General features: G+C 37.2%; 1 protein-coding gene across 1 annotated transcript in view; it reads left to right on the top strand.

Annotated features, from left to right (window-relative positions):
• The window catches only part of LOC107591118 (receptor tyrosine-protein kinase erbB-3-like), a 39,580-nt gene extending 28,988 nt beyond the window's left edge, over window positions 1-10,592 (top strand). The window contains exons 8-27 of the mRNA XM_016280161.1: window positions 236-353; window positions 631-704; window positions 766-775; window positions 908-1,188; window positions 1,309-1,441; window positions 1,518-1,611; window positions 3,536-3,693; window positions 3,807-3,860; window positions 3,956-4,097; window positions 5,245-5,364; window positions 5,468-5,566; window positions 5,649-5,834; window positions 5,922-6,077; window positions 6,822-6,897; window positions 6,972-7,118; window positions 7,222-7,319; window positions 7,407-7,589; window positions 7,954-8,019; window positions 9,123-9,360; window positions 9,450-10,592. Coding sequence (XP_016135647.1) covers window positions 236-353; window positions 631-704; window positions 766-775; window positions 908-1,188; window positions 1,309-1,441; window positions 1,518-1,611; window positions 3,536-3,693; window positions 3,807-3,860; window positions 3,956-4,097; window positions 5,245-5,364; window positions 5,468-5,566; window positions 5,649-5,834; window positions 5,922-6,077; window positions 6,822-6,897; window positions 6,972-7,118; window positions 7,222-7,319; window positions 7,407-7,589; window positions 7,954-8,019; window positions 9,123-9,360; window positions 9,450-10,252 — 3,236 coding nt within the window. The 3' untranslated portion in view covers window positions 10,253-10,592. The remainder of the gene's footprint in view (window positions 1-235; window positions 354-630; window positions 705-765; window positions 776-907; window positions 1,189-1,308; window positions 1,442-1,517; window positions 1,612-3,535; window positions 3,694-3,806; window positions 3,861-3,955; window positions 4,098-5,244; window positions 5,365-5,467; window positions 5,567-5,648; window positions 5,835-5,921; window positions 6,078-6,821; window positions 6,898-6,971; window positions 7,119-7,221; window positions 7,320-7,406; window positions 7,590-7,953; window positions 8,020-9,122; window positions 9,361-9,449) is intronic.
• Window positions 10,593-12,572: the final 1,980 nt, after the last annotated feature.

The raw sequence follows: 12,572 nt of genomic DNA, 5'->3' as shown, positions 1-12,572 counted from the left end.
CACTTTATTGTGGATGGCAGTGCATGTGTGAGCAGTTGCCCTCCTGGTAAAAGAGAAAAAAAGAAAAATGGCATTAAGCAGTGTGAACCTTGCATTGGCCTGTGCCCCAAAGGTAAAGTGTCCATCTAACCATTATTAATTTACTGGACCACAGCAGCTGAATGCAGAGTCTTGAAGAAGATACAATTCATTTGGTGTCATGTGGCCCCTCAGATTTTCCTCTTTCTCTGTATAGTATGTGAGGGAACGGGAGCCAATCATAGACAGACAGTGGACTCCAGTAACATAGACAGCTTTATCAACTGTACCAAGATCCAAGGAAGTCTACATTTTCTGATCTTAGGTATCAAAGGGTAAGACACACACATAAACACACTCCTTAAATAAACTCTTTCAGCCCTAAACAACAATGTGCCATAAACAGTCTGTGCTATAATCTAGACCTTTGCCCTGTAATGTCATCGAAAGCTTTAATTAGGCCTTTACATGTGATTCACAGGCTATTTCTCAGCTTAGATTAATTTCACATATTATTAACTGATGAATAAACAGGGCTGATTGATGAGCGGCCACAGGGAGTCCATTACTGAAATTGTTTATGCTAATATCCACACTGTTCTTATTCTGCAGAGACGTCTATCATAGCATACCACCTCTGGAGCCTGAAAAACTCAATGTGTTTAACACTGTCAGAGAAATTACTGGTATGCTACTTTATTTTAGGCTTAAACTGATTGTTCTCTGTTTGTGTTCTTGTTGCTGTAGTTTTTGTTACGTCATTCCGCGGATCATGTTGTGACTCATCAAGGATAAGAGGGGCATGCATGAGCACATATTCAGGGTCATGAATGGTTCATCTGCTTTCGTTTTATAATCTGGCACGGGTGCTTATATATAAGTTCTGAAGGGAAATCACTGTGGATCTGTCCCTTCCTTCGTTCATTCTCCCTTTTTTGCTCCAATTTCTCATTCATTTCATCCTCTTCATCAGGCCCTTCTCTTTGTTGGTGATGAAGATTCCCTCTCTCACGTCTCTAGGACTGCGTTCCTTGCGTGAAATCAGTGATGGCAGTGTGTACATCACTCAAAATAAAAACCTGTGTTATCATCACAACGTTAACTGGACCCAGATTGTCACCAGTAACTGTGATAATGACATCAAGGACAACAAACCCCAGATCAAGTGTGGTAAGTAAAGTTAAGAATGCATACTACTTCTTTCACATATGCATGTTATTATTTTGTCGTCCATCGTTAACCTGTACACAAACAGTCCTTTGTTTCACATGTCTGTGTTCGTGTAAACAGAGGAAGAGGGCCATGTGTGTGACCCACTGTGCTCAGACGCAGGATGTTGGGGCCCGGGGCCTGAGCAGTGTTTGTCGTGCAGGAACCACAGTCGGCATGGCACCTGTGTATCCCACTGCAACCTCTACTCTGGGTCAGTGTGCTTGGTAGATTTATTGTAAGTTAATTAAAAGTTGGGACAGTGTCTGAAGGACTGTGTGTGTCCACAGAGAGCCACGGGAGTTTGCAGCATCAAATGGAGAGTGCCTTGCTTGTCACCCTGAGTGTTTACCCCAAAATGGAAAACGGACATGCAAAGGAAAAGTATGCAACACTTTTACTTAGCCTAGCTGTCCACAGGGGGAACATTTCGGTGTTGATATTGTTGTTAATTTGATTCAATTAAATAAAACTGAAATAAAATATAAATATTTTTGCCAATATTTCAAATTTTTGTTGTAGTAAAACTGAAATAAAAAATAAAGCTAAATATACTGAATAGCAAAATAACTAAAAATACAATTAAAATGAAAAATATTCAAATAAAAAAGAAAAAAATATATATATATATATACGAAATAAACAAATAAAAGCAAAAGATTATTTTTTCTGATATAAGCATCAAAACAATGCCCTACCGTATTGCAACGCATAAAAGCACTCAATCCAACACAGTCAAGAAAAACTTACAGAGGTTGCCACCGTTTAGGACACTGTGGACTAGCTTTGGCTCTTCTTGCTGACTTGAATGGTGATGCTTTCCGTTTGTCTGTTGATGGCCTTTCATTTTTAACCAGAAATGTGCACGCTGCTTTTCTGATGTTCACTGAAGTTTTCCGTGTATTTTTCCCGTGTCACTAGAAATGTTTCCGTTTTGAATCGTTGTTACCAAAGGCGAGACACGTGAGGAAAAAATAAACGATCTGTTGTGGGACTATATTCTGTCATATATCGTGACATTCTACCGTCCTTGCTGGAAATGAAATTACTGGTTGATATGTCCCGATCTCAATAAAGTTTACTCAAAAGTTTTTGTCTGTGGAGGTTTGGCCAGGACCGGTTCCAGAATTAAATCAACATAATTTATGTTCCGTCCATTGCCAATCACTGCTATTTCGAGAGTGAATCCCGCATAAATATGCAGATGTCATTCCCGAAACTTTGCAGGGTGTAGCCTATGTGTCCGAAAAATGAAAACTTCATACAAATTCTAAATGGATTATAGCCTACACTAGAAAGTGTGCAAAGTGCGGTCCCTTTATCGCTAAAAAGCGTCACTCATCTTCGTTCATCGCGATCTTACAAAGTTCAGTTATAATCAATGAAGCTCTCTAAACTGCACAAAGAATCTCTTATTTACATCGCGTCTGCGCTTAATAATAAGATGATTCACGAGCGTGCAAAACCGCACTTACAAACTGCGGCGCTTTCAGCGGTGAGTGAATTCTGACAAAACGTTTCTGATTGGCCATTACTAAAATAACACTGGCGCAAATGTGGCACTAAAATTACATTAAATAATTTTTTTGAAATTGTGACTTATTTGTTTATTTATCAATTCTGATAATTTCATCCACATTTGGGGCCCCATAGCTTTCTCCCTCTTTCATCTCAATATATTTCATCTATCAGTCTGTAAATCCATTTTAGGCATGAAGCAACTCTATTAAAAGCTTGAACGTTCAGATACTAGTTTCTGTTCCTGTGCACAAGTCATATCCTAGCTTTTGTAGTCTATAAAATAGCACCGTCTGCGTATCCTCTTTTAGTTAGATTTTACCCCGCTTAGAGAACATAGGAAAATAGCTTAGATTTTTCCCTTAGCTTAGATCTGCTGTCCATGTGGTTTGTTTTCTTAAACTTTATAATGTCCAAGCCTTTGTTTTTGCCAGTGCCTATTTGACACATTTTTAATCAACCTCTCACATCTTTCTGACTGTATATGATCGTGCTAGAGGGTGTTATGATAATGATGTGAGCAAAACTATTTTACGGTAAAAAATTCCAACCCACACACTCTCTGTGTAATGTCTGCATGTTCGGTTGATTACAGTAACCTGCCAGACAGGCTTTGCAGGCTCTTTGATTCAGAACTGTTCATTGTGCAATGCATCACTTTTAACAGTGACTTAATAAAAGAAATTCATGCGAACTGTTTGTCTTAGCACAGGTGCTTAGTTACAGGAATATTTGTTCTATTAATAAATAACTTATATAAGTTTGTCTTTTTTCTTTTTTTGTGCTTCAGGGTGCTGATCAGTGTGTAGCATGTTCGAACCTGATGGATGGCCCTCACTGTGTTTCTGCTTGTCCTAATGGAGTGAATGGGGAAAAGGGTCAGACCATTTTTAAATATCCAAATGCAGATGGTCATTGTGAGCCCTGTCACCTCAACTGCACAAGAGGGTAAGTCAGGCTAAACCTAATGTGCTCTACAGGTGTCAGTTCCAACTGTTCATTCTGAGAACACTGTGGATGAAATGAAAAATTAATTTGTGGTTATTTTGTCCCCTCACCAGATGCACAGGCTCTGCACTCACAAACTGTATAGCGCTCGACAGACTTGTGAACAGGTTCGCAGCTCCCTCTTCTGGTTACAGTCAGAAAGTCCAAACGTCAGATGTAAACATCAATTATGTTTTTGTTAACCAAACTCCTTCCTCTTTAGTTCTCAAATCGCAGGTATATCAGTTGCTGTGTTTGCTGGTATCATCGTGCTCCTGGCACTGTTTGTGCTTGGTTTGCTGTATCACAGAGGCCTGGCCATCCGCCGCAAAAGAGCACTGAGAAGGTACCTGGAGAGTGGCGAGGTGAGCCATTTCGTCTGCTTAAATACAAAGCACTTTACTTAACCTACATGAAAGTAAAAAGAAGGTACCATGCATTTTTAAATATATCTTTACAATCTATATAATAGCTCAGAAAAAAACATATTTTAAAATAAATACATGCTTTTGTAACATGAATAAGTTTTCATTTGTTAACCTTAGTTAGCCTCATTATTAAACAGGAACTACAAATGATTAATACTTCTACAGCATTTATTAATCTTAGTTAATGTTAAGTTCAACATTTATTAATGCATAAAAGCATTAATTGAAATCAAAAGTTGTATCTGTTAGATGAGTTAATGTCCTGGGAACTAACATGAACATGAGAGCATTTTTATAAATGATCAGTAACAAAAGTTAATAAATGCTGAAAAAATTCATAGTTGATTGTTAGAGCTTGTTAGTTAATGCATTAATCATTGTTAACAAATGAGAGCTTATTGTAAGGTTTATAAATACTTTTATTAAGAAGAACATATTAAATTGATCAAAAGTGACTGTAAAGTAATAGTAAATAAGTAAAAACTAATTGTTATTGTTTCAAATAAATTCTGTTCTTTTAAACTTTCTATTTGGCAATAAATCCCGAAGACAATGTATTATGTAAATCAAGGTTTTCATAAAGATATTAAGCAGCATAACTGATTTATGAACATTGATCATAAAATGGTTCTTGTACAACAAATCATCACATTACAATGATTTCTGAAGGATCATGTGGCACTGAAGACTGAAGTAATGGCTGCTGAAAATTTGGCTTTGCCATCACAGGAATACATTTTATTTCAAAATATATTCAAATACAAAAACATTTAGTTGTAATAATATTTTACAGTATTACTGTTTGTATTGTATTTCTAATCAAATAAATGTAGCCTTGGTGAGCATGAGAGTCTTTCAAAAGCATAAACAAATCGACCCCAAACTTTTGTACATAAAGCAAAGCTAGTCTAGATTAACATTGAATTGTATTAATATTGAGTAACTGAATAAACATTGCCTCCAGAAAGGATTTGTGATACTCAGACATTTTTAACTGCACCATAGTGTCCAAAAACTGTTGATGGCCACTGTACTTCCTTGGTTATCAATATTACATGACGGATTTCCTCCTGTCCTCACACAGAGCATGGAGCCGCTGGATCCAGGAGAGAAGGGGACAAAAGTGCATGCTCGCATCCTAAAACCACAAGAGCTGCGAAAGGGCAAACTTCTGGGCTACGGAGTCTTTGGCACTGTGAATAAGGTTGGAATGACTCACACATTAAGTTTGCCTTTGCTCAATTCAATCTTGAACTGAGTTGCCTGTTCTCTGAAGTGTGATCAAGCTTAAGTGACATTATCCTCAGGGCTTTTGGATTCCTGAAAGAGACTCTGTAAAGATCCCTGTGGCAATAAAGACCATCCAGGACCGCAGTGGCCAGCAGACCTTCACAGAGATTACTGATGTGAGACAATATAGCTTGCAATAATGTACATTCATACATATGTTGCTTCATGCTTTCATATCTATTTTCCACCCGTCCACAGCACATGCTGGCGATGGGAAGCCTGGATCACCCGTATATAGTGCGTCTCCTTGGGATCTGTCTGGGAACGAGTCTGCAGCTAGTCACCCAGCTCAGTCCTCACGGATCCTTACTGCAACACCTTCGCCAACACAAAGACCGCCTGGATCCCCAGCGTCTGCTTAACTGGTGTGTGCAGATTGCAAAGGTGAGATGACTGAAGATGAGACATAGCGTGTAATACAAAACGTATTGGTGCATAATGTTTATACACAACATCTGTATGTATCTTTAGGGAATGTATTATCTTGAGGAGCACTGCATAGCCCATAGGAACCTCGCTGCACGAAACGTGCTGCTTAAGAGTGACTACATAGTACAGATCTCAGACTTCGGGGTGGTAGACCTGCTGTATCCAGATGATAAGAAATATGTGTACAGTGAACACAAGGTAATTTACAGATTAAACTTCTGATACACTACTGTTAAGTTTGGGTTTGGTATGATTTTGTTTATGTTTTTAATGTATGCTCACCAAGGCTGCATTCATGCATTTAAAAACAGTGAAGCAGTAATAATTGAACAAAATTGTTTACTTTTTTAAATCTTATAATATATTTAAAAAAGGCAATTTGTAATAGCAAAGTCTTCAGTGTGACACATGATCCTTCAGAAATCATTCTAATATGCTGATTTGTAACATTTTTATTGTTATCAATGTTGAAGGCTGTTTTGCTGCTTAATATTTTGTGGAAACTGTGATACATTGATTCTTTGATGAATAAAAAGTTCAAAAGAACAACATTTATTTGAAAATAGAATATTTTTGGAACAATTTAAAAGGCTTTACTGTCACTTTTGATCCATTTAATACATTATTGCTTAAAGTATTAATTTAAAAAAGCCTTTCAACAGTAGTGTATAAAATTTAATAACATTTTTAAAAGAAATATATTAAATTAATATAAATTGTTAATACAAAATATTAATATACATGAAAATATTTTATATTTTATATGTATAAAATATGTAATATCAATGTAATTTCAAAATATGCTATATATATATGTATGTATGTATATATTCTCACACCACCCAGTGAAGGGGGTGATAATATGTTATTTTTTTAATGAAAATAAGTGTAATAAATACATAAGCATCATCTGTTGATGTTTTAAGATGGTCTCTTTTTCAGATGCCAATCAAATGGATGGCATTAGAGAGCATCCTCTTCAGAAGATACACTCATCAGAGTGATGTGTGGAGCTACGGTGAGTCTCAGTGCTGTTGAATATCAGGTGTTTGATTTAGTTTAGTTGTTTGAAGTTCTTCCTGCTCATTCTAGGGGTGACTGTATGGGAGATGATGTCAGATGGAGCCGAGCCATATGCATCCATGCATCCTCATGATGTGCCAGGTCTACTGGAGAAAGGAGAGCGACTGGCTCAACCACAGATCTGCACCATAGATGTCTACATGGTCATGGTCAAGTGTAAGGCAGATGCTAGACACATTTGGGAAACATTTAATGATTTTAAGCGCTGTTAGGGCACTGAACATCTTTCTAAACACAATTTTAACCCCTCTATCCTCAGGCTGGATGATTGATGAGAATGTAAGGCCTACATTTAAAGAGCTCGCCAGTGAATTTACGAGAATGGCAAGGGATCCGCCACGATACCTTGTGGTGAAAGTATGAAAACAAGATTTCATTTGAAAATGTTCACCAGGAAGCAGGTTTGTGATTGCTTTTAACATTGATTTCTGTGTCATAATGTAGCCTCCTCAGAATTGCGTTGGTGCAGATGAAAGCCACCAACGATATGTTAAAAGCTCTCATTTAGAGGCAAACTTGGAGGAGGATGATGATGATGATGAGGTATTGCAGGATGGGTTTGCTACTCCTCCCCTCCAGCTGTCACCAACTAGAAGTCATTCTCGCCTCCGTATGGCCTCCTACAAGGTGAGATGTCTGCAATACACCTCAACAAACATTTTTTTCATGTTTACACTAAGTTTGGGTTCAGTGAGATTTTTTTGTTTTTGAAAGAAGTCTCTTATACTTACCAAGGCTGAATTGATTTGATGCAGTACAAAATACAGTAAAAACAGTAGTATTATGAAATATTATTACAATTTTAAATACATTTTTATTTTATTCTATTTTAAAATGTAATTTATTCCTGTGATTACTAAGCTTAATTTTCATCAGTCATTACTCCAGTCTTCAGAGTCACGTGAGTCATTCTAATATGCTGATTTTTTTCAGGGTTCTTTGATGACTGCAAAGTTCAAAAGAACAGCATTTAATTTTTCTCTCTCTTCAGGGCACCACAGAACACACAACACCGATAGGCTATCTCCCCATGACCCCAGGAGAAGACCATAGACAGGTCAGCTTTCATATCATCTTGTCATGTTGTCTTGACTACACTTATAGATATAACTTCAAGCTTTCAACTCAAATTAACTTTTTAAATTATATCACAGTACGAACATGCATTAGATCAGCGAAATGTTTGCTGCCAAGGACCCCCATATATAATCCTCTTGCAAGAAACCCCTTTCATAAAATCTAAAGTCAGCTAGATATTTTTATGTTTAAAGACTCATTTATACTGTGTAAGTGAAAGCAACATTACTATTATTATAATATTATGAAATATGTTTTATTTATTATATATCATATTACCATACTGGAGCAAAATAATTTATCTAGAAAATACTGACTTTGCATTAAGCAGTGGTTTCAACCTTTTTGATTCAAAGGACCCACACAATATTCAAATATTCAGTATTTCCGGGAATTCCGTTGTAATAATGACAAAGCTGCTTGTTTTTATTGATATATATGACATTACTTAACTAATAATTCATTTTGTGACTCCAGAAGTGTAATATACCAATAGTTACTGAGGGAAAATATAAAGAAATATGATCTCAGTTTTGAGAAACATTGGTATTAAAGTGTAATATTACAAAAAAAAAAATTCAATTTATGTCATATTTACTTGTATAGCACTTTTTTAACAGTTAAAGGGATAGTTCACCCAAAAATTCAAATTCTGTCATTAATTACTCACCCTCATGTCGTTCCAAACCCATAAGACCTCTGTTCATCTTCGGAACACAAATTAAAATATTTTTGATGAACTTTCTGGCTCTGCATAGACACAATGCAACTGACACGTTTATGAAACGTGCCCAGAAAGGTAGTAAGGACATCTTTAAAATAGTCCATGTGACATCAGTGGTTCAACTGTAATGTTATGAAGCTACGAGAATAAATTTTTTGCGCAAAGAAAACAAAAATAACAACTTTATCCATCAATTTCTTCTCTTTCGTGTCTTCCGTTCACAAGAGCACCACAACGTAATTGCATACCATGCTGTACTGAATCGAACCGTACCGCTTGGAGGAAATAAGCCTCCTATATATATATATATATATATATATATATATATGAAGTAATCTATTTGTATTGTTCCCACACAGATGAGTGCCCAGAGGAGAAAGACGGGCTCAGTGAGGACAGAGTCAGAGTGCTCAGAGGGCAGAGGAACCATGGTGGACATTGAAATGGCTTCTCAAACAGGTAGCTTACGCAGAGGCCGCAGACTTATGGACAGCGCCTACATTTCCACCAGTGTGTCTGTGGCCTCAGATCCGTTTTCTTCAGGTCTGGAAGGTGTAGACGAGGACCATTATGGATATGTGTTGCCTACAGAAAGAGGTAAACCAATACTGGACTCACAGTTTATGTTTAGTCATTATTGAAACTCAACTGTATGCCATTTTTATGAGACATATCTTCTCATTTAGGTTCCAGAAGCACTGTTCCTCATGATAGGGCATCCAGAAACTCCAAGAGTGCTCTTCCGCCACCAAAAACAGATGTACAAGAGTATGAGCTAATGAAAAAACAGCCCCCTCGGCTTTCTACTTCACCCACAGACAGCACTGATGGTTCATCAGCACTGTGCAACCCATCCTCCTCTGCTTCTCCCTACACATGCAGCGTTTTACTACAGAAGAGAGACACTGACTCAACACAAACCGAACAGTCAGATAAGGGTGCCAGTCCGCCTGAAGGGGACATTGTGGAGTCTGCTGCTGCTGCTTGTGAATACAGTCTGGTTGGAACAGTAACATGTACTGACCAGAACCAGTCTGAGAGCAGCCCTGTAAAGGAAGAGCCACCAACAGAGCCACAGCCACAAGAAGCAGTGGTCGATTATGTATACATGGACATACGGACAGACATAACCCAGCAAAACAGTCCCGTGAGCAGTCCAGATGAAGTGGAGCGTGACAGCAGAGAAGCAATTTACCAAAATGTAAGTGCAAGACATAAGGAGAACGAGGATTCTGATCTCACTACACGGCGCAGTGAATATGTGGACATGGAGGCTTCTGGAAGAACTGGCTCTGAGGACAGAGATCAGGTTGATTATCAGAACTTTCCGGTAAAGGGAAGACCCGTTATGGGAGAGGAGCCACAAAAGACTGGTCTCAGATCCTACATAAAAGTGTGTGCTGGAGTGGAGGCACAAAACACTTCATTTGACAACCCAGACTACTGGCACAGCAGACTGTTCCACAAGAAGGATGCCGTTTGCACATAATTATTGACTTCAACTGACTAACATAAATAATGTGATGTGACAGAATGGACTGGCAGTTTCTAAGGACGTATATCTACCATGTGTTCAGTATTTGAACATAAATTTATGCTAAGGTGCCAACAAAATAATATACTTTATTATAGTATAAAATCACTTGTATTGTTGAAGATTGGCCTACCTCCACTTGTGTGTCTCTGATGTGCAACTCCTGTGGTTTTGTATAGATTTATGCTTGTTTTTTAAGAAGATGATTTTTGTGTACTCAATGAGGAACCCAAAAAACCCCAAACAATTATTGTATATTGATTTTTCTCTGTTAGTAAAAGTAATCTTTCAAGTTTATTGTCTCCCATATTTAATTATTATTATACAAAAATATTTAGCTGTCACCAATGTTTTGTCAAGTTAGAGCAGGTAATTATATTAAAAATATTTTATATATAAAAAAGATAATATAAGGTTGAACTATGTCTGTGAGTCAGATTGTTGCATATTTTTATTACTGTAATTTACAGGTAAACAGCAGAGTTAGAAAAAAGGGTCTAAAAACTGAATTTAGATCATGGTTTACATTGGATCATAAAATCGCCTACCAGTTATCAACACAACTTATAATCTTTACATGTCTGCTTTTACTAGTATTAACAACTACATTTGGTTTTCAAGTCGAACATGACAATTTAGGATTTACTTTAACCACCAGTGTTTTGATTCACTAAAATGAACCGACTTTTAAGTCATTCGTTTGTTCATCTGAAACCAGCCCAGCTCAATGACATGTATACATTGTCAGATTTAGATTTCTTCACATAAATAATAAAATGAACATACTCACAGTCTGATAAACAGCAGATCTAGAGTCGTTTCATGAACCACGATAAACTCAACAAGTTGCTTGAAAATTACAACAAATGGCACATTTAAAGTGCAAACTATTGTAACTGTAATTTCATACAAATCCCATGCATGTTACTTTGAGAATAGAGACAACACAAAATCTGATGAAGGCAATAAAATAGTTATTTTAAGAGTTCCATTTGTATTCCAGTTTTTGAAAAAATTACAGATTGATTGGACAGGAAATTGCGCACAATAAAAATATTTGCCATGATATTTGTTATGAGTTTTTCTTATGTGTGCGTGTGATACACAATAAATATTGAAATGATTCCGATTATTCAGAGAATAAAAGTTTCAAACAAAAAAAAACTAAAAATAAAAGGATTTTAATTAACTTTAACAAAAATGTACATTTACATTTAGTCATTTTGCAGACACTTTTATCCAAAGCGACTTACAATTGGGGAATACATGAAGCGATTCTTCTTAAAGAGGCAAAAAGACACAGGAAGTGCTCGTAATACCAAGTTTCAGGTATTTGTTCAAATAAGTACAAGCTAGAAAGGGAAGGAATAAATAAAGAGTTTTTAAGTCAAGTAGCATCGAAATAGATGAGTTTTCAGTTGTTGCTTGAAAATTGTCAGGGATTCAGCATTCCGGATAGGGGTGGGAAGATCATTCCACCAGCCAGGAATGGTGAACGAGAATGTTCTGGAAAATTATTTTGAGCCTCTCTGTGATGGTACCACGAGGCGTCGCTCACTAGCGGATCTCAGACTTCTAGAGGGGATGTAGATTTGTAATAGTGAGTGGAAGTAGGCTGTACTGAGCCTGCAGACCGAAGTTGATGGGGTACTTGTAGAAGAACCTAGCTGGATGGTGAAATCATGCTGTAGAGTTGAAGAGGCAGGGAAGACAAGAATCCATGCAGAGATGTCCGCCAGGCAGCCTGAGATCTGTGCAGTTACCGTTGGATCATCTGGTTGAAATGAGAGATAGAACTGTGTGTCATCACCATAGCAAAGGTAGGAGAAGGAGATGTAATGTATATGGAGAAGAGGAGGGGTCCAAGAAGATGATTGACAGTGTCAAAAGCAGCAGATAGATACAGCAGAATAAGGACTGATGATTTGGAATCAGCTTTTGCAATCCACACAGCTTCCATGACTGACAGTAAAGCCCTGTTCACACCAAGAACGATAACTATAAAGATAACTATAAAGATAACGATATTAGCGTCCACACCAGCGAACGATATCGTCTGTTTATTCTAAGCGCACTCGCGTCTGCCGCTTTAAATTCTTGAGCTCGTTACAGCAGGATGGATTCTGATTGGCTGTCAGTGTTTTATCGTTCATCAGCTGGGAAAAAATCGTTTTGAAAGTGATCACAACGATATCGTTCCTCTGTATCGTTATCGTTATAGTTGTGGTGTGAACTATGCTATTCTTTCATATTGAGAACGATTTTTAGAACTATA

This window comes from Sinocyclocheilus grahami, unplaced genomic scaffold (assembly GCF_001515645.1).
Source record: "Sinocyclocheilus grahami isolate Dianchi unplaced genomic scaffold, SAMN03320097.WGS_v1.1 scaffold137.1, whole genome shotgun sequence".
NCBI lineage: Eukaryota > Metazoa > Chordata > Actinopteri > Cypriniformes > Cyprinidae > Sinocyclocheilus > Sinocyclocheilus grahami.
The sequence above is the reverse complement of the archived record's forward strand: the minus strand, read 5'-3'. Positions and strand labels throughout refer to the sequence as shown.